Source organism: Nicotiana sylvestris, chromosome 11, assembly GCF_000393655.2.
Source record: "Nicotiana sylvestris chromosome 11, ASM39365v2, whole genome shotgun sequence".
Classification (NCBI taxonomy): domain Eukaryota; kingdom Viridiplantae; phylum Streptophyta; class Magnoliopsida; order Solanales; family Solanaceae; genus Nicotiana; species Nicotiana sylvestris.
The window spans coordinates 2446886-2470204 of NC_091067.1; the positions used below are offsets into that span (position 1 = coordinate 2446886).

Below are 23319 nucleotides of genomic sequence, written 5' to 3' on the forward strand. Positions count from 1 at the left end.
CGAAATAACTATTTTACCCCACCATTGCCTGAACTTAACAATTTGCTAAAAGCAGAAACGTACCCGTATACCAATATACCCATTGACATCGTAACTAACAAATATATACATGGGCATGGTTTTTTCGTCCAGATTCTTCAGTAAAAGCTTGCTAAACATAGAATCCAGCACAAAAACTAAAAGCATAAAAAGAATATTTTTTTGAAGAAAAAAAAATAGAAATGTCAAGTAGAGTAAATAGCATTGAAATTTCATCTAAAAAACAAGGAACCCAATAAGCAAAAAAAAAAAAAAAAAAAAAAAAAACCTTTTCTTGAGTTTTCAAGGAGCTAACGATGGACCCTTTAGCAATTGCTCTGCAAGAACAGTTTTTTATAGTTGGGAAAGAAAAGTTAAAGGGATTGAGCAAAGAATTTGGAAGTAAATTGGATTTTTGGGTAATGGGGACTGATAAAAACATTGTTTGATTGATATTTGAAGAATTGAAACAAGTTCTTAGTTCCATTTTTTTGTTAAAGCTATAACTCCATAGCTGGAGTTAGGGGTGTTAATGGTTCGGTTGAGATCCATTTTGTCCGTTTTTCAAATATTAGAACCAAACCAAACCAATTAAGTCGGTTTTTTATTGATTCGGTTTACGTCGATTTTTCGAATTTTTCGGTTATTTATCGGTTTTTTCTTAAATATAAGACATACATATTTCAACGACCACATTTTCAGCGTAACACTATCAAGTCAATTGCCTTTTGAGAAATCTATTATTTACCAAGATATATTGATAATAATTGAATCAAATAGTGATGAATAATTTAAGAACTCAATTAAAAATATATTATTTTTAACATGAATAGATTCTTACACTTAACAAAAAAAAACTACCAATCAAACTAGAATGTAAAGGTAAAGAACTGTTCTAAAAGTGCAAACGATTAACATTTACTATAAAATTTTTGAAATTTTGTATAAAAGTATACATATATATAGGTGTAATAATAAATTTAAAATAGTCACTCCTATATTCGGTTTGGTTCGGTTTTTTTTTTGATTAAAACCAAAACCAAACCAAACCAAATTTGATCGGTTTTTAAATTTCAAAACCAAAACCAAACCAAAAAATATCGGTTTTCTTGGTCGGTTTGATTCGATTTTTCGGATTTTTATGAACACCCCTGGCTGGAGTGGTCGGAATATGGCAAAATAGAGGAGTGGCGTCAAAGGTATAGGGTTTTAGCACTATGGTAGCGTGGTCTTAAACCACCAGTGAGAAAATGTCAAAACTAGTCCCTTATATTTAGGGGTTGATTTAAATAGTTCTTCAAAAATGTACCTTAACCAATTTTAGTCCTCTATGTTTTATCAAATATGTATTTTTAACAAATTTAAAGGACCAAAAATACTCAAAAAAATATTTTAAACTTACCCGTAAACAAAGAGACTATTTTGTCATCTTCTTTAAAATACGTGAGGTGAAAAAGAAAATCTTATTGCAAACAACCATTAACAGCTTGTTTGGATGGTTGTTACCAGTTGTATCGTATCGTATTATTACTTTAAATACAATGTTTGTTTTGATTGTTACTTAAATTTTAATGTATCGTATCATTAAATTCGTCGTTACATAACAATAAAATGTGTCACTTTATGTTACGACATTTGGTGTGGTCACGTCGTTTTTTTGTGTTTTTCTCTCAATCTTACCCTTCATTATTATTAAATAATTTTATTTTATCATTTACCCTACCTTTTTATATACCATCTCATAATTTGTCTTTATAATATTGCAAGTTTATTCAATATATTACTGGTGCATGATTTCTAGCGATGTCAAAAAATATTTTGTGGAGCTAAGGGAGTTTGAACCAAAGACCTTTTACATCAAACTTGAAGATATCAACCGCTAGACTATTGAGCTATTTCGATACAAGTGGTGTTACTTTTAATGGTTTTATCTTATATATATGTGTGTATGTAGTAAAGAATTTCGACGAAGCGATGTCCCGTGACACCGCTTGAGTCCATGTAAATCCGTCCATGGCACTCCATAATAGAAAGTTTATTATTTATTACTTTCATAAGGGAACCAAAAACTTTTAACTAACATCTTGTTTGGATTGTTGTTACATGTTGTTTCATGATATATCGTATTGTATTGTATTATATTGTACCGTATCAGCATTTGTCACACACTAACAATATGAAGAATAAACTTACAATATTATTTAAAAAGTAGGATACAGAGTAGAATTATTATTAAAAAAAGTAGGATAAAATGTGATTATTTAATAACAAGGAAGAGGCAAGATAAGAGAAAAAAGTAAGGTAACAACGTCGTCATACCAAATTCATTATTATATTAAGTGACACTTTTAACGATATGTATAATAAAATTTAAATAACAATCAAAATAAAAATTATATTTAAAGTAATATTACAATACTACGGGTAACAACCATCCAAACAAGCCGTAAGGGGAGGAATGTCTTTCATTCACCACATCTCTAGAGGCGAGAGAAGAAAAGTTGTAGTAGCATTTAAGTTAGGAGGGTTTTGACATTTAAAACAACGTTTGAGGTGATCTTTAATTAGTTTAAAATAAGTATTGTAATCAATCAATAAAAGTTATATTTCAAATAACTTGATTTAAGATAATTTTTTGGAGAGTAAAAAACTGATGGGTGAATTCCAATTTTATCAAAACTAGATAAGCCTAAAACCAATATTTCTAAACTATAGGGACCTAAATGATCATCAACAAACTATATAACTAAGAAACAGCTGATAAAATAAAGTCGTACTACCCTTCAAACTACAAGAGCTTCTAATATATCCATAAATAAAATCCAAGATACAAGGTATAGAAAAAGAAAAGGAGTGTGTGTCTGTGTGAGGATAATAATGTTGATAACAGTCAGAGAAGTTGCTTCTTCTTCTTCTTCTTCTCTGCTCTTCAATTCTCTCATTTCTACTAATAATAATAATTCCAAGCAGCTACACTCTCTAAAGGTAAATAGGTTCACTCCAATTTGTAAAGCTAGCAGCCTCAGTTTCAATAGAAAATCCACTAATACCTCTCCCCCAACATGGAATCTTGGCCTTCTTCACTCCACAAATAGGTACAAATTCTTGAAATTAAAATATACCCTTTTGTTCTTTTTGCTTTTATATGCTTTGAATTTTACTCAATTTTGATAAATATTTCAATTTGATATATGGTTTGAAGATAAAGATTGGAACTTTCTCACTGGTTGCTGTAATGGGTCTTGTTTAGAACTTCTAATTTATTCGTAAAATATGTTGTCAAGATAAAGACTTGAACTTTCTCACTGTTTGTTGTAATGTGGTACGAGTGCTGGTTGAAGGTAGCAGGTATACCATGTAATTAATCAGTTATGTGCAAGCTGGCCCGGACATCACGGTTATAGTAAACAACTATTAATTGTTTACTTACTTTATCTGGGGTTATAGTACTTAATTTCATTTCATTCATTTGTTTTTCGAAAAAAGTCCTGAACTTTCTGATTGTTTCTTGTGATAATTCCTGTTTAGAGCTTCTAATTTCATGGAATTTAAGACTTCCGTGTTGCTTTTTGTTTTTTCTATGATTGTATTATTTAATTCATGTTGAGTTTGAAATACTGTCTTGAATTAGTTTTCCCTGAAAATAATTCCCAAATCTTGATGTTGGTTTGTTTTAGACAAATTGTACAATGGTGCTATTGCTAGGATGGAACTTGTAAGCCTGTTTATTTGCAGTAGAATAATGTGATTAAATAGTTTCTTTTATTTTACAATGGACGAAGTTCGCCTAATTCCTGACTTACTAAGTGCATTACATGCTTTCATTAATTTAATTATTTTTGCAACAATTTCCATAATCTTTAGTGTTTTCTTCTTTCTGACTGTTATCCTCTTTCTCCAGCTGTGATAGTTCAGTATTTGATCCGTTGGGTATCAATTCAGGTAAATCGTCATGGGATGATTTGGTGAGCTTTTTCTTTGAGACATTTGAAAGCTCCTCAAATACTAGGAAAGACAAAACTTCATCAGCTCGAGGGTTCGCAGGTAGGCTATCTATTTACGATATTGAGTTTTTATGTTGTTGATTACACTCGCATATCTTAGCCTTTGGTTAGGGTTTCTTGTCACTGACAGCTGCCATTGAAGATACTAGCATTGATTTTGGTGACTTCTTCAAAGGCCCACTACCAGGAAAGTTTTTAAAGCTATTGGGCTTTTTGGCTTTGTCACGACTCGGAATCTATATACCGCTTGGTGGAGTAAATCGGGAGGCCTTTGTTGGCAATTTAGATGAGAATAGTATATTAAGCACTTTGGATTCCTTTTCTGGTGGAGGCATAGGTCGCCTTGGAATATGTTCGCTAGGTATTGTTCCCTTCATCAATGCACAAATTGTGTTTCAACTTCTTGCTCAAATCTACCCCAAGTTGCAAGACCTTCAGAAAAAAGAAGGTGAAGCTGGAAGAAAGAAAGTGCTTCAGTACACTCGCTATGCTTCCGTTGGATTTGCCGTAGTACAGGTAATATTGTTTTTCCTAGAAAAACTGATATTCTCCCTCAGTGTCGAATGCAACGCATCGGTACCGAATTTCATTTGAACACAGTACTTTGGACGCGAAGCATAAATTTATGTCTAAAAGTTCACTAAAATTGCAAGAAATAGTAGATATGAACCCATAGAGCTTAAATCCTGGATTCGCCTCTGCTTTCCATGTTCCATTTTATGTGACACTCTTTCCTTTTTAGCTTGTGACAAAAAGGATGACACTTATTTATATTTGAAAAGAAATTAACTTTAAAGTTTTATTTTACCCTTAATGACAATCTTTTATAGCCAATGAAATATCATGGCATGTTTAAGTCCACAAGTTATAAAAGTCGTACTTTCTTTCTTAAATTATGTACTTAGTCAAACACCGCCACATTAGATGAAACCTAGGAGTATTAATTGAATGAAGAAGCATTCTCTATATGAGATATTTCGTGCACAATTGAGTATTAGTAGTTTGCTTCAGTTTGATTCTCACTTGTACATTGTAATTGAGGAATTGTAGTTCATGCATAAATACAGAGTCAATTTGGCAAATTACGCTTATCTTTGATTTCTGCGGCAGGCAATTGGCCAAGTATTATTCCTTCGTCCTTATGTCAATGACTTCAGTACCCAGTGGGCAATTTCTTCTATTGTTCTCTTGAGTCTCGGCTCCGTATTTACGACATATATTGGGGAGCGAATCACTGATTGAAAACTTGGAAACGGTACATCCCTTTTGATCTTTACAAATATCATATCCTACTTGCCAGCATCCTTTGGTAGGACAGTTGCACAGGCATATCAAGATGGCAATTATGTTGGGCTCGTTGGCATCCTAGTCTCGTTCTTCTTGCTAGTCCTTAGCATTGTATATGTACAGGTATGTTCCTATGTCTAGGTTACTTAGCATTTAATTTCTTGTCATGCCGTTGAGGGAAAAATTGCTAACAGTGTTCTCAACCAAGGTTTTCAGGAAGCAGAGAGGAAAATTCCGCTAAATTATGCGTCAAGGTATAGTGGCAGAACAGGAGGAGGACTTCAAAAATCTGCATACTTACCATTTAAAGTTAGTATCCTTCTTTCTCTTGTTTCATTAGTTTGTTTTGAAGGCTTGTGCTGCTAAATAAGAGTGGGCCATCAACTCTTCTTTGGATGAGAAGAGTGAGGGTTGAAATCTGTTTCCCTGTGGAAGAAATTACTTAGCTATTGATTTTAAATTTCCTGCTGTTTCATGAGTGGTTAGTCATGCGATAAGTAGTGTTGAGTCTCCCACATCGGCTAAGGGATGGGGTACTTGGCCGCTTTATATGGCTTAAGCAATCTTCACCTCATAAACTAGCTTTTTCGGTTGAGTTAGGCCTAAGGTTCATTTCTTTATCAAACAGAGCAGGCAAAGGTCTTGGGTCCGAGTCTCACTGCCATCTATTACAAAAAAAAATGCAGCCAATGAAAAAAAATTAATGAAGCCTGCACGTGAGGGGCACGTTGAAGAGACTAAGTAAATAAAAGTGTGCTTTCTCTAACACCTTAAGCTTTTAGATAAGATGGTCACACAATTCAATATGGTATTGGTATTAGAGCCGGACTCATCCCAATTCTTTGTTTCACTGATGTTGGCCCCCATATTATATTGGTCACGCTCCAGTTGGCAAAATTAGGTGTGCGAAGGGGTGTTGAGTTTCCACATCGGCTTAGGGACAAGGGGACCCATTATTTCACATTAATCCTATATTTGTGATGGAAGCGTGCTGTGAAGTTCTTTTGCAATTAGTAAATTATGATCCTTCTTAGATACAACTTACGATTATAGTTACAATGAGCAGGTGAACAGTACAGGAGTAATGCCGATTATTTTCTCTACATCATCACTAGCCCTTCCTGGCACTCTGGCACGTTTCACTGGTGTCGGTTTCCTGAGGAAGGCTGCAGCAGGTTTAAACCCTGGAGGTAAGTAAAAGATAGTGCAGTTTCCTCACTTCACGTGCACTTTCACTGAATAAAGCTTGTGCCTTAAACTCGACTACCTTTGAACTTATAGTGCATATTCAATTCATGTCCTGATGTACTAAAGTTTTGAAACAAATTGACGACTATCCTTAAACGAAGAGGTTTAATCTTGTAAAACCTGCAATACTTTTGAGTTAGTGGTACGTAGAAGATAGAGCAAATAGAGGCCGGAAAGTGACTTGCCTAAGATGGAATAGGTAGAGTATGCTTTTTAAAACCTTGCACAACGTAGGAATATTTAATTTTACGTGGGTTTATATTCCAACTCTTCTCTCCAAAGAGATTGTGGTGACCGTCATTTTGGATCGCAAGGTAAAAGATAAAAAAATGGTGGTTGTGTTTTCAGCATAAAAGATTGCTGACAGTGCATTTCTTTCTCTTTGTGCATGTGTGGACTTATTTTCACTTTATAATATTTTGACTTTTGAGGGCTTTTGACTAAATAGATATTCCTTTGTAGGTTCTTACTATCTCCCACAAACGTTTTATTGATTGCCTTCTTCAATTACTATTATACATTCCTGCAATTGGACCCCGATGATGTCAACGAACAATTGAAGCGACAAGGTGCATCAATCCCACTTGTTCGACCGGGTAAAAGCACAGCGGCATTCATCAAGACGGTATTATTGCCTTCTTTGGTTTCATTGATAATCACATTCTCTTTCTGCTTAATTTCACAAAAATCCCCAAAAAAAAACATATTCTCGTTCTGCTTAATGCCTATCTTGACTCTTGAATATAGCTCTTCGCCCATCATTTCATAACAGGGATAAATAAGTGACCTGGTACATGTAATGTGAAATTGTCCCTGCAACTTTTATATTACTCAGTTGTTATTGTACTAAGAAACTACAAACCTCTCTATTATTAGCCTTGCAGGACGTAGGCTCCTATTAGCCGAGGGTCTACCAGAAACAGCCTCTCTGCCCCCAGGGTAGGGGTCTGCGTACACACTGCCCTTCCCAGACCTCACTTGTGGGAAATCACTGGCTATGTTGTTTTTGTTTGCAGGATGTAGGCTCTTTCTTATAGTGACATTAGGCATGTTCAGTGTTTTAGTGGAGATATCAGAAAACCGTAAATTTATTTATATGTTTATATAAGATATACTTCATCCGTCCCATTTTATATGAATAGGTTTGGAGAGCAAGGGTCAAAGCACCTAATTTTCGGTGGGAATTCGGACATACATTTTTCAAAGTTTTGAAGTAAATATACGTATTTGCAAAACTACACAAAAGTACTAGAAATTGCAATAGTTAATAATTCACGATAGTTACAAAGATCTCTGGAAAATTCACAGCGAAGATAAGGAAAAACAATAAGAAAGAAAGAAAAAGCTCCAGGGAAAATTGAAGACCCATATGTTAACACATGTTGAAGTGGTATGACGTGGTAAATGAGTATTGTTATTTCACATAACTCTTTCGCCGTATAGTGAGACTTGGTGAAAGTTGAATGCGCCCATAAGGGGATATACATGAGTGCACGCGAGTTTATGCAACATGAGAGACCCTATCTCCTCAAGCCTGATATACTTCTGGGCTCAAATCATAAAATTTTGATACAAAAGGTTTGCGTGTCCCATTAATACCATAGATTTATTACTGCTTCTATGGAAAAATAATGATATATGAAATGAACGACAAAATCATAAACTTCTGTACTCTTTTGATCTGAAAATGAGCAAAACTTATTCTTTTTTGGGGGGAAGAGAATGAATTGACCGCTCAATATCATTACTTCAGTAAGGTGTATTGGAAAATCTATGGACTCAGTATAACGAAGTTACAAATATTTCAAATTAAGACCTCAGTCTACCGAAGGAATCGATTTAGCTATTTATCTGACTTAGAAACTATCTTATTTCCTCCAGAGAATCCCTGCCATTTTGATGTCAAAAGTACGTAAACAGTCACTTTATCAGGAAACATCAACAGCCTGTATAAATTCCCTTAGTGACTGTATCGGGAAAGGTCAATAGCCTGTATAACTTCTCCTTGTTGCATCAGTAATACTTGTATGCAGATTTTTAATACTACAACCGCATGAGGTTCTATTGGAACAACCTCTCTACCTCACACAACGTAGGGGTAAGGTTTGTGTAGATACCACCCTCCCAAGACCTCACTTGTGGGATCACACTGGGTATGTTGTTTTAGTTGAATCGCATAATGGCAGATAAGGTATATCATCCACCTCTTCGTTAGTCACCTCCCACACTTATCCAGGTTAATTTGGAGATACAACTCAAATACCTTGTCTGAGGTTCACATATATTACCTTTAATAGTTAGATTAGCAACCCTATCTCCGTCTCTTGATTGGAGTCCGCCCATCCTGTTTCAGCAAGATGTATTTGACGAGATGATTTGGATTTACGGGTTCTTTTTTGGTTTAAACCATCCTTTGTTTGAAACCACTAATCCGATTAATCTGAATGTGTGCCGCATAACGCCCATTGAATGGGGAAGCGCTCTCTACCCGGAGTTTCTCCATTCTCAAAGCTCGAGGCAGAGATCTTTGGTTAAGGTGGAGGGATACTATCCATCCCACCAATCTCTTTGGTAGTGGGATTTCACTTACTTCTCCCTTTCTTTTCTAGTAAAGGATAGCGTCCCTTTTCCTGTATACGTAATCTTCTAGAATAGGTAAGTAATTGATGTGCATATATACCATATGAATAGCTGCACCTGTTAATCTTATTAAAGGTTTAAAGAGGAAAGTGTTTTGTCATTTGATTTATGCCTTGAAATGGGGGATCTATTTACAGGTGCTCAGTCGGATATCAGTTCTTGGTTCTGCATTCTTGGCGGTTCTTGCTGCTGGCCCTGCTGTGATTGAACAAGCAACACACCTCACTGCTTTCCGGGGCTTTGCAGGGACGTCAGTGCTCATTCTCGTTGGTTGTGCTACAGACACTGCACGGAAAGTGCAAGCAGAGATTATATCTCAAAAGTACAAGAACATAGAGTTTTACGACATTGATAATAAATATTGATTCGCGGCATCTGGTTAAAGCTGGAGAAATGAGCTTGTAATACATAAAGAAAACATAAAAGCCGGAATACAAACTAGTTCATCATGTTTGATCCGGACGCGAGAGCATCTACTTTTGGTTCCCCTGCCTCCTACTTTTCTTAATCAATGTATTCTAGTAGTCTCTGTATTAACAACTTAGATGTACATGTTTCTTAGATCTGTGTAAAATGCAGGCACAAAACTGCCATCTTTTTTGTGTTTTACTTTTTGTTTTTAGTTAATTTCCCTTTTCAAATTATCTCACTTGAAAGTTCAGCTTTGATTCTTTCACCAAGTTTCTCTTTTATTTGTAATAATAAAGTTACCTGGATTATACATGGGATCTCATCATATTTCTGAAAAATAAATTGAGGGAAACTGTGAAACCTAAGGGCTCGTTTGGTACGAGGGATAAAGGATAATTAATTCCGGGATTAAATTTGTGATGAGTTTATCCCATGTTTGGTTGGGATAAAATCATGGTATAGCTAATTCCGGGATTGTAATATTATTTTTATCCCTATGAGAGGGTGATATAACAATCCCGGGATAATCCTGAGATGTCTTGTTTCTCAACCAAATGACCCCTTAGTCTCAAAAAAGTTTATATTGGAGTATGTGACAACTGATAAATGACTTGTTAAGTTCAGGTGCACATTTTTTCTCTAAACCTTTCAAGAAAATAAGTAGTTGCTTATGCATCTGAGATGAGCAGTGTAAAGAGATAGTAAAGGAATTGTGATTCACGCCTTTCGGTATTTGAAATTTATTGTTCCATCTAATTCAAATTCGCGCTGCATAAGCTGACTTAAGATAGAGCCTTGTGGTCCGACCTTTTTCTGGATTCTGCGCATAGCGGGAATTTAGTGCACCGAGCTGCCCTAATAAGCTGACTTAAGAGGAAAGCAAATTGATTACTAAGGGATAGGGAATAGTAAAGTGACTAAGTAAGCTTGTTGATTGGTATAAGATTTAGTCAGGGGCAAACTTAGGATTCTTAGAGGATGGGTTCACCACTAGTTTGAAGTATAAAAAATATAGAATAAATGAGCTCAATAAGGATCAACCAATGGTCCTTAGGGAAAAATTGCAACTACTTAACTAGTGAACCAACAGAACAATTCTAACCATGGGTTCACAAATGTAGTATTTAGACAAATTATATAAGTTATACATATAATATACACAATTTTTGTCGAAGAACACGGGTTCACGTGAACCCTTCAGTACACTGTAAATCCGCCCCTGGGTTTAGTAGGTATTATGAAGAAATAGGATATAGTTATGAGTCATTGATGAACTAATAGAACCTTGATCAACTCTTTTGGTCATGGTTTTGTTTCCATTGGCAAAGGTGGTAACTATGGGTGGTAACAAAATATTGAAAAAGGAAAAAAAATAGATATATGTCATACATCACGAAAAAGTTAAAAAACAAAATCTTAGTCGCCTTAAATTTGCTATTATATTTGACACTAGAAATTAAAGGAGAGTTTTGATGCAACGATAAAAGTTGCCGCGAAAACAGCCTTTGGTAGAAATTCAAGGTAAGGATGCGTAGGTCATACCAATATAGTGGGAGCTTAGTACCCCAGGCTGTCCTTGTTGACGCTAAATTGTAATTAACTATCTCATGAAGGTGCTTTCTAGTTTTTGTTTTCCACTGCCATTATCAATAGCAAAAGAAGAGAGAACTTGTCTTCAATTTACATTGTAGGGATGGATTTTGACAAATGCAACTGCAAAAATAGATCTAAGACAACTCAAGTAAGGACATAATCTTTTTTTCAAAACTGCCATTCCTAGCCTGAAACAAAAAGAAACTTGATTTTCAAGGCTTATTTGGCTTGGATTAATTAAAGGTTGATAATAGTGGATCGTTTGGTTGAAGGATTAGGAAAAGACATTTCTTACATAACTAATGCATCATTTGGTTGGTCATATAAGAAAAAAATAATCCTCGCATAGCTAATGCAACATTCCGTATTGAATTATGCAGAAGTTTATAATATTATTTTATGCGGAATGAAATTTGAAATACGAATACATGTATTAGCAATATGGTAGGTAATCCTTGCATAATATTCTATGTATTATTATTCACTTCATAACAAACTTGGGCGATTGTATACCAAAAACACAAGTCTCCACAAAGTTGTAAAGCCACGTATTGGGACTGACGCCTGCCCAGTGCCGGAAGGTCAAGGAAGTTGGCACCTGATGATAGGGGAGCAGGTGACCGCAACCCCCCTAAACAACAGTTGTAACTATGACGGTCCTATGGTAGCGAAATTTCTTGTCAGGTAAGTTCCAACCCTCACGAAAAGCGTAACGATCTGGGCATTGTCTTTGAAAGTATTCGATAGCAAATCTTTTAGAGTTAGCAGCTTAAATCCTCTTGTTAGAGGGTTTCTTTCACTCCTCCAGTTCTATTATTATTGACTTGACTTATAAAAACTATTCACTCTCCAAATAAAAGACGATCGATTATCTACCATGAGAAGATAGAGAATCCCATAGTTTTACCTACCAATGGGTTTCATATTTCAAGCATATGCAGTAGCTGAACCAGCATAATGAAAAAGCTAGCAAAAAGGCCGGCCCAATCGGATTCGTCCAAATAACCAAAATGGCAAGCTTCATTATCATTCGAATCCATACATTATTATTAATCCCATAAAATGACCCCGACATTATAACCCCAACATAACTAGTTAGTATAAATAATTGGAATAATTGTATAAGCATAACACAGAGTAGCCTGAGACAAAGGACCACCAAAAAAAAAAGGAGGACGACGACAAGCTAAGGTCTGTAAGTTTAAGCACAGTAAAATTTGAATAAAATGCTTATTTACTGGTAGTATGGAACTAGCAACTCTTAAAAAGAGAGCTTTTACAGATAACTCAAGAAGTTATTTAGTTTATATTGTACAGAAGAGCATCCTGCTACTGAAAAACCTACTACTATTAAATACAATTACATTAACACCAAAAAAAAAAAAAAGGCGCCGCGTTCCCTTGCCAAAACTTCCCTGCTTATAGCATTCGATGATTCTAGAATCATGTTTTCCACACGTACAAATATGATCCTCGTGTAAGAAAACTTCAAGTTCAGGATTGGTCATCGTATCGATATCTGAGTGAAACTATTAGTTGTATGATATATCTACCTGATGCAAGTTACTAGTCATCAGGCTCAGCTGAAAAGTCGGGCTCTTCAGGTTTTTGTAATTTTGGCAAACGTACATCTTTAAGCTTTTGAGCTCCTCTTCTTGTGTTTGCGGCAAATCTTGAAGCCAATATTGTGACTCCAAGGTGGGATATTCTCGGGGATTGATTTGAGCTAGCGTTACCTTGATCTTGCTCTTCACTTTGCTCTGTCTCATCGACTGTTCTGTCGTCCAGAGCAAATGATTCCAATGCTGCAAGATCTTTCGCCATTGTCCTCCGCTTATGTCGCCTCCATGCAGCCTGTATGAAACATGCTGCCCATGTACGCCAATGGTGAGAGTAGAACCGGAATGTATGCTGGAGCTTCTTGCTATGAAGACGTCTAAACTGGTTAGCGACAAACTTGAGATCTTCGGCTCTCAACGCGAATGCTTCCACTTCAACAAGAGCCCTGACTGTTCTGGTTGAAGAAGGCAAGTTCACAGTTGATTTTGGAAGCAAAGCCCAAGCGAGTAGCTCCTCTCCGCAAAAATCTCCAGGCCTCAATGTGATGGAATTGAAGAAACCAGTCCTACCACCATTTGTAGTAGAACTCTCGAGCCTACCTCTGATGATAAATAACATCTCTGTAACTGGATCTCCTTCACGGACGATATAGGTGCCTTCGGTGCTTAAGGACGAGATTAGACGTTCGCATATTGCATCAAGTAATTGATCATCCATTTGGGAGAAAAATGGAACCTAAACAGTTATAACAAAATAAGTGAAATGAGCTTAACAAGCAAATGCCTCTACAACAAATGCTTATATACTTGCACTGAATCAACAAACATCTGTCCTACACTAATAGAAAAAGTGACGACATAAAAATGTGTTTATATGAAGTGGTAAGCCCTTTAATGCAAGAAACCAGCGCCAAAAAGGATGGTGCCATAGTGATTCATACTGAGAACAGACTCGAGAAGTTGAAAATAAACCAACAATACAAGTGTCTTTATCATTTTAGAAGCTACCATTTGGGCACGTGCTTTTTTGATGAATATATGAATACTTGGGAAAGAATCAGTTCTGATGGAGGAAAATCATACCCGTCGGACAAGGTCCAGGCAAAGATGACGTTGGATGTCACGACGAAGATCAGTAGGCAGACCATGCAAAATTGTCTCTTCATCTACTCCTCTAGTAGCAACCCATTTATATTGATCAAAACGCCTAACCCGCTTTCTCAAATCTTCTGGAAGTTGACGATGCTCCATCCACTCTTCAGTATCTCTTCTCTTGAGTCTCCATTCCTCGAGCCTCACCGTCAAAGACTGCAGGTATGTCTACATGCAAGAAAAAATGAAGGGTTATACCCAAATAGAATCATATGAGAATGGTAAAATTGTCTCCGTGTGACCTATAGGTCATGGGTTCGAGCCGTAGAATCAGCTATAACACCCCCTTGGGTTGCGGCCCTTCCCCCACCATGCGTGAATGCGGGATGCTTTTTGCACCGAGTTGCCCCTTTTTTCAGATATGAGAAGTTAATTACAAAGTTGTAAGGTTATATACAACTTGCACCACATTGGACCTCCCTCAAGGAAAACAAGCCAGGATCCCATGGATATTTGTACAAATGGGATTCAGGGGGATGTGAGCCGTTACCTACCAAGGGAAGACGGGACTTGTCCAGTTCACACCCAACTAGAGTTAAAACATTATTTATCATATAATAAACCAAAAATCATTAAATGACAACAACAACAACAACAACAACAAACCCAGTAGTTTCCCACAAGAGGGGTCTAGGGAGGGTAAGATGTACGCAGCCTTACCCCTACCCCTGGAAGGGCAAAGAGGTTGTTTCCGATAGAACTTTCACGGTCTTCTTTCTCCCGCTGCCCCCCCCCCCCCCACACACACAAAACCTCCAAATAAAAAACAAAAGAAATAGAAAACAAGGAAGAAACTTGATGTAAAAGGAGCAATGGCCTCAAAAAAGAAAAGAAAGAAAAGAAGAATGGCAAGAGAACACACTATATGAAGTTAGTTAACTCCTATCATGTATAAATCAGCTACTTCAATAAAAAGATATGCAAGTAAAACTGCTAATACTAATGTTACAAATAGAGAAGAATGGTTAATATTATTCATTTAATCACAAGATTTGGGTTATACCCAAATAGAATGATATGAGAATGGAAAAGTAATCTCCGTGTGACCTATAGGTCATGGTTTCGAGTCATAGAATAAGCCATAACACCCCCTTGGGTTACGGCCCTTCTCCCGACCCTGCGCTTCCCCCCACCCCACCCCCGCTTCCTCCTCCACCACCTCCAAACAACTAACAGAAGTTCAAACATTTCTTGATTGTTTTAACTAAACAACTTGAGAATGTTTAAACATTTCCTGGTTGTTTGAACTAAACAACCTTGTTAAAACAACTCTTGGGCTATTTGAAATAAACAACTTGATGTTGTTTAAACAATTCTCAGATGTTTTTTAACGGACTTCAGAATTTCCTCCATTGTTTCGAAAATCTATGTTCGCAAAATTTCTCCAGAAATCCTCACAACAAACACAAAAAGAAGAATAAAAAATTGCAGAGACGATAAGGAAGGAGAAGAGAAGGGAGAAAAGGAAGGAGAAGAGAAGAAAGAAGAAGATGAAGAAGGAGAGAAGGAAGGAGAAGAAAGAAGAAGATGAAGAGAGAGAGAGAGAGAGAGAGAAGAGAAGGAACCAAAAAATTAAAATTTGAAAATATAAAAGGGGGATATTTTCAAATGTTAATACGTTCCCCCAACATTTTAGAAATTTATCAGGCCCCCAATTCACCTAATTATCTTTGACCGATGCCGAATTCGAAAAAAAGTTTAAAATTAAGCTGGGTTGAGCATCCAGCATAAAAACAATGCCGTAAAAAATGATTTAACACATGCTATTTGTTGAAATCTTCTGCTCAATTTTTGGTATTTTTACCTCCCACAACATTAAGGTCCCCAACATGGGAGAACAAGCTTATAGCATACGTAGTAACAACTGAAGAACAACTCAAGGTTTACCATTTGGGACATAAGAAGTAGATGTTTTGAAGAATATACTACACTATTAAGAAGATAACAACAACTACGTTCATTCCAAGCAAGTTGAGGTCGCTATATGAACCCTCACCGTCTATGTCGTAAGCCGGTATGAATCAAACATTATATTTATAAAATAACAATAGTTTCTCTAACTCTAGAAGTTCTCTACATTTTCTACTGGCATATAAATCTATAAAGAGGAATAGCATGCAGAAAATTCACCAATCAATCAGAATCTTGCACATATTAAATCAAGAACAGAAATTATAATTGTCTAAAAGTGTTAGCCAAGATCATGCTGTTAATAAACAGTCAAGAGAACAAATTACAAGGTCTACCAAAACAAGCTTGTATAGAGGGAGAATGAAAAGCAGCAGAGCCTTTGATTTACCTGCATATTCCCAATAAGGTGTGCGAACAAAACCAGACCCAAAATAGCAATAAGTATAGCAAAGGATGTCTCCCCGATAAATGTACTCGTTGACAAATTCTGCCCATAAGAACTGTAACACAAGAAAAGGAAAGATTTGAAATTCAGATCTTCCTTCAAATGGCTCGTTAAAGGTGGGATTAGAAGGGCGATGACACATTTACTCTCTCAATGTAATTGCATCCTTAAGAGCTATCTTGTCAAGCTCAGAGTAATTAAACAAGTATTAGTTGTTGAAGTATCGGCTCAAGTTCAAAACAATCGAAATAGAATTAGTTTATGGAATTTTTGGACTGTTAGAGATAACATAGTTATCCATCTTATAAAATAGGTCTCATAAACTGGATAGACTATACAGATAAATGGTCAAGCAAGTTAGAGCTGAGGTAATATATGATATGCTACTGGTTTGCATACTTCTATCTTTTCTCTTTTTAAAAGCCAAAACACTAGATAAGAACCATGTGCTTTCGAATTCGGAAATGTCTAACTGGGGTACAGTTTCAATAAATTACAACCGAAAACACTTAGATATGAACATTATAAATGTAAATGACACTGTTATTTTGTCCAACCACATAGGAAAATTACCTCAGTTGTTGTAAGCCCCACCACAAGCAATAGAAGTACTTTGCCATAAACCTTGAGGATACAACATCTTTTTTAACTGCATTTTCAAATATTCCATATTTGAAAGTACTATCCCCATCGGGATCACAACTTTCAAATACCTTGGTGATATTTGCCCAACTCTTACGAGCATTTTGGTCAAAAGTATCACAATCCAAGTAGCGCAGCACACACTGCGTAGAGCTGTTTTCATTTTGGCATATTGATTTCCAGCAAGAAGTATATCGATCAACTGACAGCAAATACCATGCTGCGCCAATAACCTAAATAAAAACAAATAGTCTGTCGTTACATCAAACTCTCAAGAAAGGAAAAAAAAAAAACCAGCAAAACCCTTGCATAACAACAGCGGTTTTAAACCAATATTTTGAAAATAAGGTTGTTGGAGCTACATACATGACTGGCCAACATGTAGAGAAGTAGATTATATGCAGCCCCTGCCCAAGCAGTTTTTGTCACAACTCCAGTTGCTTTGATAATCTGTGAACTTAATGGGAATATAAGATACAATCTGGGAACATACTGAAGTAGGACAATCAGCGCAAGGGCATTATTGTTATGATTAGCATGTTGGCTTCTTGTCGCGGGTATAATAAACCAGATAACCATCTGCGTGAAAGATTACTTTTTCATCATATACCCTGCTCCACCCCAGTAAAAAGAGAAAAAATTGAAAGCAATGATGATGATGAGATAAAACTAGAAGAACGGGTTATCATTTTCTTGATATGTAAAACTACCACATTTAACAAACAAATGCATCAAATACTCTGCTACCAAATAGAATCAAGAAATTGGAAATATGTGGCACAATCACTAGTCCAAAATCAGGGGTACACATGCCTGCAATCAGGCTATCTTTATGGTCATGTAGGGTATAGTAGAATCGGAAGAAACAACTGGCTTATAGATGAAGAATTTTAAAGCCACTTACAGATTATGTTGAGACATAATATAATTAATTAAAAATATGCTCTCTCTAAAAGATGATAACATACTTTTAGTTAATTTATAATATTATGTCTCAATACGCCCCCTCATGTGACTTGTGAGCCACATTTATTGCATGTCAAGGACGATCATTATTACATAGAGGCCGGCCATAAAGAGACCAACAAACATCTCTTGTATGTCCTCCCTTTTCTAGTACTCCGAATCTATCTAGTTTATCTTCGTTAGAATATGAGTCGTGTCAACTTAGAAAACACACTCGTGCTTCTTTCTCAAAACACGCCAATAATAGGGCTTCCTCCAGGTTTGAAGTTGTTCACTCGAACATATAGGGTCCAAGTCGTGTCAGTACTTCATTAGGCTTACATTATGTTATTACATTTATTGATTGAATATTCTCGCTGTCTGGTTATTTTTAATGAAAATAAGGTATAAATGGTTCTCTACTTCTTAGAATTTTTGTACTGAAATTAACAATCAATATGGTGTTTCCATAAAGAAATTAATCAGTGATAATGCCCAAGAATATTTATCTTCTTCTCTTTCTTCCTTTATTTCATCACAAGGTTTATGAAACTTGTCTACTTGTGCACATACTCCATAACAAAATGGAATTGTTAAACGGAAGAACAAACATCTCATCAAAAAGCTTGGACATTACTCATTCACAACTATGTAGCTTTTTCGTGTTTGGGGTGATTCCGTTAGTACTGCTTGTTATTTTATCAATCGTACGCCTTCTGTTTTGTAGAGCAAGAGTCCATTCTCAGTTTTTATCCGGACCAGACTCTGTTCCCACTTCCTCCACATGTGTTTGGTTGTACCTCTTTTGTTCATGATCTTACCCCTAGAAAACACATACTTCAGCAAAAGGCTATCAAATGTGTCTTCTTAGGTATTCTAGTCAATAAAAAAGGTTGTAAATGCTTTAATCCCTCGACAAATGGTTGCTTGATCTCAGCAAGTGTTACCTTTTTTGAGATTTCGCAGTACTTCTCACCTAATCCATTAAATCAAAAAGCCATTGCAATGTAATTGCACTATTTTCTTACGTCAGTTAAAGCAAGGAAGTACCGGAAATGTAGATATTGAGATGGATGCGTGGGCATATTAATAAAGATATGATTATGAATGAAGATATTCGGGACAAGGTGGGAGTAGCTCCCGTGGTGGATAAGATGTGGGAAGCGAGGTGAGATGGTTTGGGCATGTGATGAGGAGAGACACAGATGCCCCGGTGAGGAGGTGCGAGAGGTGGGCTATGATGTGGCGTAGGAGAGGTAGAAGTAGGCTAAAGAAGTATTGAGCAGAGGTAATTAGGCAAGACATGGCACATCTTTAACTTGCCGAGGGTATGACCCTTGATCGGAGGGAATGGAGGCGAGGAATAAGGTAGTAGGTTAGTGAGTAGTGTTACTCTTCTACCTGTAGTAATAGTGTATTCTTGTATTCTCTATCATTAGATTTCTATTACAACTTGTTGTTTATTTTTACTTCGCCTATTTTATTTTGTTGACTATCGTTATTGCTTCTCTTTACATGGATTCTTCTCTTTGCATATGTTTCTTGAGTCGAGGGTCCATCGAAAACAGTCTCTCTAACTTCACAGCGTAGAGATAAGGTCTGCGTATACACTACCCTCCCCAGTGGGACCACACTAGGTTTGTTGTTGTTGTTGTTTAAGTTAAAGCAAGGAAGCCCAAATATATTGGCACTTCAAATGAGGCTTTGACCCAACATAGACAATTCTTTATTATGTAGGAGTTGTGCTTGAAAGTGCCATGACCTATTCCTCTACAGATTAGTAGTTTCACTTGCCATGACTAAATGGTTTCACAAAAACAGCCTCTTCATCTCAATTGTCCATCATACAGTAACAGCACAAGCTACAGACCTTTTATATCATCGTATCTCATTCCGGTATTTGGGAAGAAATCCCACACACTAGTGGCAAAAAGAAGTGGAGAATCTAGATGGTTAACATCCACGTCTCTTTCAAGTGAAACCAAATTAAACATATTAACTTAACGTTACACCATCAGTTACACATTTCTACAATAGATGTTAGGCATAAGCCATGTAAGATGGATGACTTGTCTGCTGGACAGAAGACATGGTAATTACTTGAGGCAAATGACACTGGAGGTCCTTGAACTATTTGAAAAAAGTACATTTTGATTCCTTAACCAACCAAAAGCGACCTGTATTGTTACTTTCCATAAGGGACAAAAACAACTAAACCCACAACAGTTTCCAATTATCAGAGCCTTAGCCCTGTCCTGTCCCATAGCCCCTTGTCAAACCATTTCAAGCACATCCGAAAGAAGATATCTTATCACTCTAAAAAGAGTCTTACTCATACATGATTTGTTCTACAGACAGTTTATGAAACTAAATCAAAAGCCAATAAAACTCATGGAAATGAATTCATAAAATGAACATAATACAAACAAAAAAGAAAGCCATGTTTGGGCGCTTTATATCTAAAAATAGACATGCCACTAATCACAAAACATTAAATGATAAGTGCATAAAAAAGCTAAAGAATAAGAAAATGAAACGTCAAAAGTTACTACCACTTTAGACCTCCTCGCACAAGACGGTACGCACATTGTTTACATAAGACAGAGGAGCATAGCAAGACAGCAGCAATTCAATTACTGGGTTAGTATTGCAACATTATCAATTTTAAGCAGGGCGAAAGACCTTCAGTACCTATTATTTGCTATCGATAAATTCTTAAAAAAATCCCTGTAATTACAGAAGCTGGCGAAATGGTTCAAGGTAAAACACTTCATGTTGCTCTAAAACTAGGCTCGAGGATCTTTTTTTTTTTCCTATCGATAAAACACTTATAATAGCAAGAGAGTCAAGAGCAAGACAAATAAGAAAGGAGTATCTCTAAGCATTTGTACTTATATTTTACAATTTACAGATGGGGCTGCAATCAGAGTCTAGAGAAAAGAAGTGGAATTGCAAATAGCGAGTTTGTCCTAACTAAGGATGCTGCTAAATCATAACAGAGGGTGGGTGGTGTTGAGGGGGTCTTCCGTAATGGGGATATGTTTGAGGGAAGCGGAAAAGGAGAAATGGAGAATATCTGTCTTTTTCTTTATTCTTTTCTACAGTGAGGATAAGAAAACACCATATTTTTTCATATAATAGTGCATACCATTTTCGATTACAAATTTGGCCAATATTAGCAAGTTACAAGGAGTACAGTCTATTGGGACATAGAAGCTGAAGGAACTAAATATTGAACATTATGTTCCTCATAAACCAAAATTTTGACCACCTTGACTCCAAGACAAGTATAACAAAGGGCCGAAAAATGCAGCAAATTTAGCACATAAAACCCAGTACACAAAAACAATACATAATATTCACACTAATATCTGGACATATGGACATGAAAGAAAATGTATTGATTTGAATGTCATGAAGTGGAACGACATACCTGAGGTAGAGGAAGGGTTGCAATCAGATCAACAAAAAAGTCTGATCTTAAATATCTGAGAGCAATCTTTTTAGGATCCATGACAAGCTCACCCTTCCCGAATACCCTTGTATTTGGGGCAATATAAGCAGTCCGGAACTTAATGAACACATGTAATAGATAGAAAAAATCGGCTATAGTTCGGGAAATGGTGACAACAATTCGCAAATTCAAATCTGATTTCACACAACTCGACTCTTTAGTTCCTTGTATGATGGGCAAAAAGAAATACAGCGGGTCCACAAACAAAGCGAGCAAGCAAGATATAATGAAAATCCTATTCCACTGGATTACAATGTCACTCCCCGGATCAAGTATTCGCTTCCTCCACGACCTGTTGTGGTCCTCAGGATACACCTTAGACCTCCCAAACATAAGGGTATCGGTAACTTTATATCTGCCATCAGAGTTCAATAAAGGAGACGAATATCTATATCCCGAAGATGACTTCTCTAGGTTTGAACTGTCTGCTTTTCCTCCCAAAAAACCACCGTGTTGTTCTTCACCAGAGTAGAACCTAACAAATGCATAAATCAACTATTAGCAAAAAAGGAAAATCCATCTTATAATAAAATTCCAGTAAAAGAAATTAATATACAAAATGTCCAGCCCATCTTATGTTCCAAGTCTATTTGCTAAAACCTAAATAAAGTAGCAGCGGGTACATTAAAAAGGGCAGCCCGAGCACTAAGCTCCCGCTATACACGAGGTCCGGGGAAGGCGCGGACCACAAGGGTCTATTGTAAGCAGTCTTATCCTGCATTTAGCAAGATGTTGTTTCCACGACTCGAACCCGTGACCTCCTAGTCACATGACAACAACTTTACCAGTTACGCCAAGACTCCCCTTCAGCGAGTACATAAACTTTCTAACATTTAGTTAGAATTATCTCAATATCTTGCATAAAAAATAAGAAAAACATACTCCTAAAAGCAATACAATAACATAAAAATCAAGTCTTTAAATACCCAAAGTCCTTAATTCTTCAACATATTACAAAAAGATCACTTTTTTTTCAAATTGTTACACTACAATTTACCAAATCACATAAAACTAAACCAAAGAACAACAAAAAACAGAAAGAAAGAAAAAAAACTTAAAATCTCACATACCTTACAAACCTCTCCTTACTCCTAAAAGCAATACAATAACATAAAAATCCAATCTTTAAATACCCGAAGTCCTTAATTCTTCAACATATTACAAAAAGAATCTCTATTTCCAAATTATTACACCAAAATTTATCAAAGTACAAAATGTGCAACCCATCTTAATTCAAAGTCATATTAATACAATAACATAAAAATCCAATCTTTAACTATAATTCTTCAACATATTACAAAAAAAGATCTCTTTTTTTTCAGAATTATAACACAAGAATTTACCAAATCACAGAAACTAAACCAAAGAATAAAAAACAGAAAAATACAAAATCCCCAAAACTAAAAATATCACATACCTTACAAACCTCTCCTTCTTTAGCTCCATACCAAGAAGGGTAACAATAAATCAAGAAAAGGGTTTTGAACTCTTTTAACTCTTCCAGTGTTTTCCACCTTCTAATGTGAACACAAACACAAGTCTTAAGAAAAAAGGGGCAAAGCACAACAGTGAACTACAACTGAAAAATATCCAAAAAGCCCTTAAATCAAGAATTTAATTTAAATGAGAAAAACAAAACATTCTTGTAAGTTCTTTGGTAGTGTCTGTTTTAAGATTTGCAGAGTTCTGACAAATGAAGAGGAAGTGAATGGAGGAAGTTAGTGATTGGTTTTCTTTAGATTTGGAAAATTTATTTTAATATTTAAGAGTTGTTAGTATTAAATTTTGGAGTTAATTAAGGGCGCAGATGCAATTAGTCAAGAAATGTTGACCAGAACTAGCTAGGACTTAATAATGAAATGTATTTTTTTTAAATTGTTTTTTTTCGTGTGATGTCATATTCATCTGTGGGACCGGTAGAATTTTTTTATAGCAAAAATTATCCAATGA

At 36.0% G+C, this 23319-nt stretch overlaps 2 protein-coding genes and 1 pseudogene across 5 annotated transcripts in view; 1 reads left to right on the forward strand and 2 right to left on the reverse strand.

Moving 5' to 3' along the window:
- LOC104235405 (uncharacterized) overlaps positions 1 to 546 on the reverse strand; it is a 40165-nt gene extending 39619 nt beyond the window's left edge. For all 4 annotated transcript variants that reach the window (XR_011403853.1, XR_011403852.1, XR_713180.2 and 1 more), the window contains exon 1: positions 308 to 546. Coding sequence is in view for 1 of the 4 variants with exons in the window: in XM_009789164.2 (XP_009787466.1) it covers positions 308 to 505 (198 nt within the window). In the remaining 3 variants the exon portion in view is untranslated. The remainder of the gene's footprint in view (positions 1 to 307) is intronic.
- Positions 547 to 2826: 2280 nt separating this feature from the next.
- LOC104235406 (preprotein translocase subunit SCY1, chloroplastic-like) lies at positions 2827 to 9846 on the forward strand (annotated as a pseudogene).
- Positions 9847 to 12397: 2551 nt separating this feature from the next.
- Positions 12398 to 23105, reverse strand: LOC104235407 (cyclic nucleotide-gated ion channel 17-like). The gene is made up of 7 exons (XM_009789166.2): positions 22787 to 23105; positions 21289 to 21844; positions 17277 to 17489; positions 16842 to 17143; positions 16212 to 16323; positions 13844 to 14080; positions 12398 to 13496 (listed from the first exon to the last, which is right to left on the reverse strand). Exons 1-7 carry the CDS (start codon positions 22813 to 22815, stop codon positions 12768 to 12770), a joined length of 2178 nt encoding a protein of 725 aa, XP_009787468.1. The 5' UTR covers positions 22816 to 23105; the 3' UTR covers positions 12398 to 12767.
- Between the last annotated feature and the right edge of the window lie 214 nt (positions 23106 to 23319).

What these genes read in the sequence shown, in the direction of transcription:
- LOC104235407 (XM_009789166.2), bottom strand. Translation starts at nt 22,815, where the DNA reads ATGGAGCTAAAGAAGGAGAGGTTTGTAAG. An exon ending in CAACCCTTCCTCTACCTCAG is followed by an intron (nt 17,490 to 21,288) that starts GTATGTCGTTCC and finishes TCTTTCACGCAG; the next exon opens with ATGGTTATCTGGTTTATTAT. An exon ending in TCTACATGTTGGCCAGTCAT is followed by an intron (nt 17,144 to 17,276) that starts GTATGTAGCTCC and finishes GTTTTTATTTAG; the next exon opens with GTTATTGGCGCAGCATGGTA.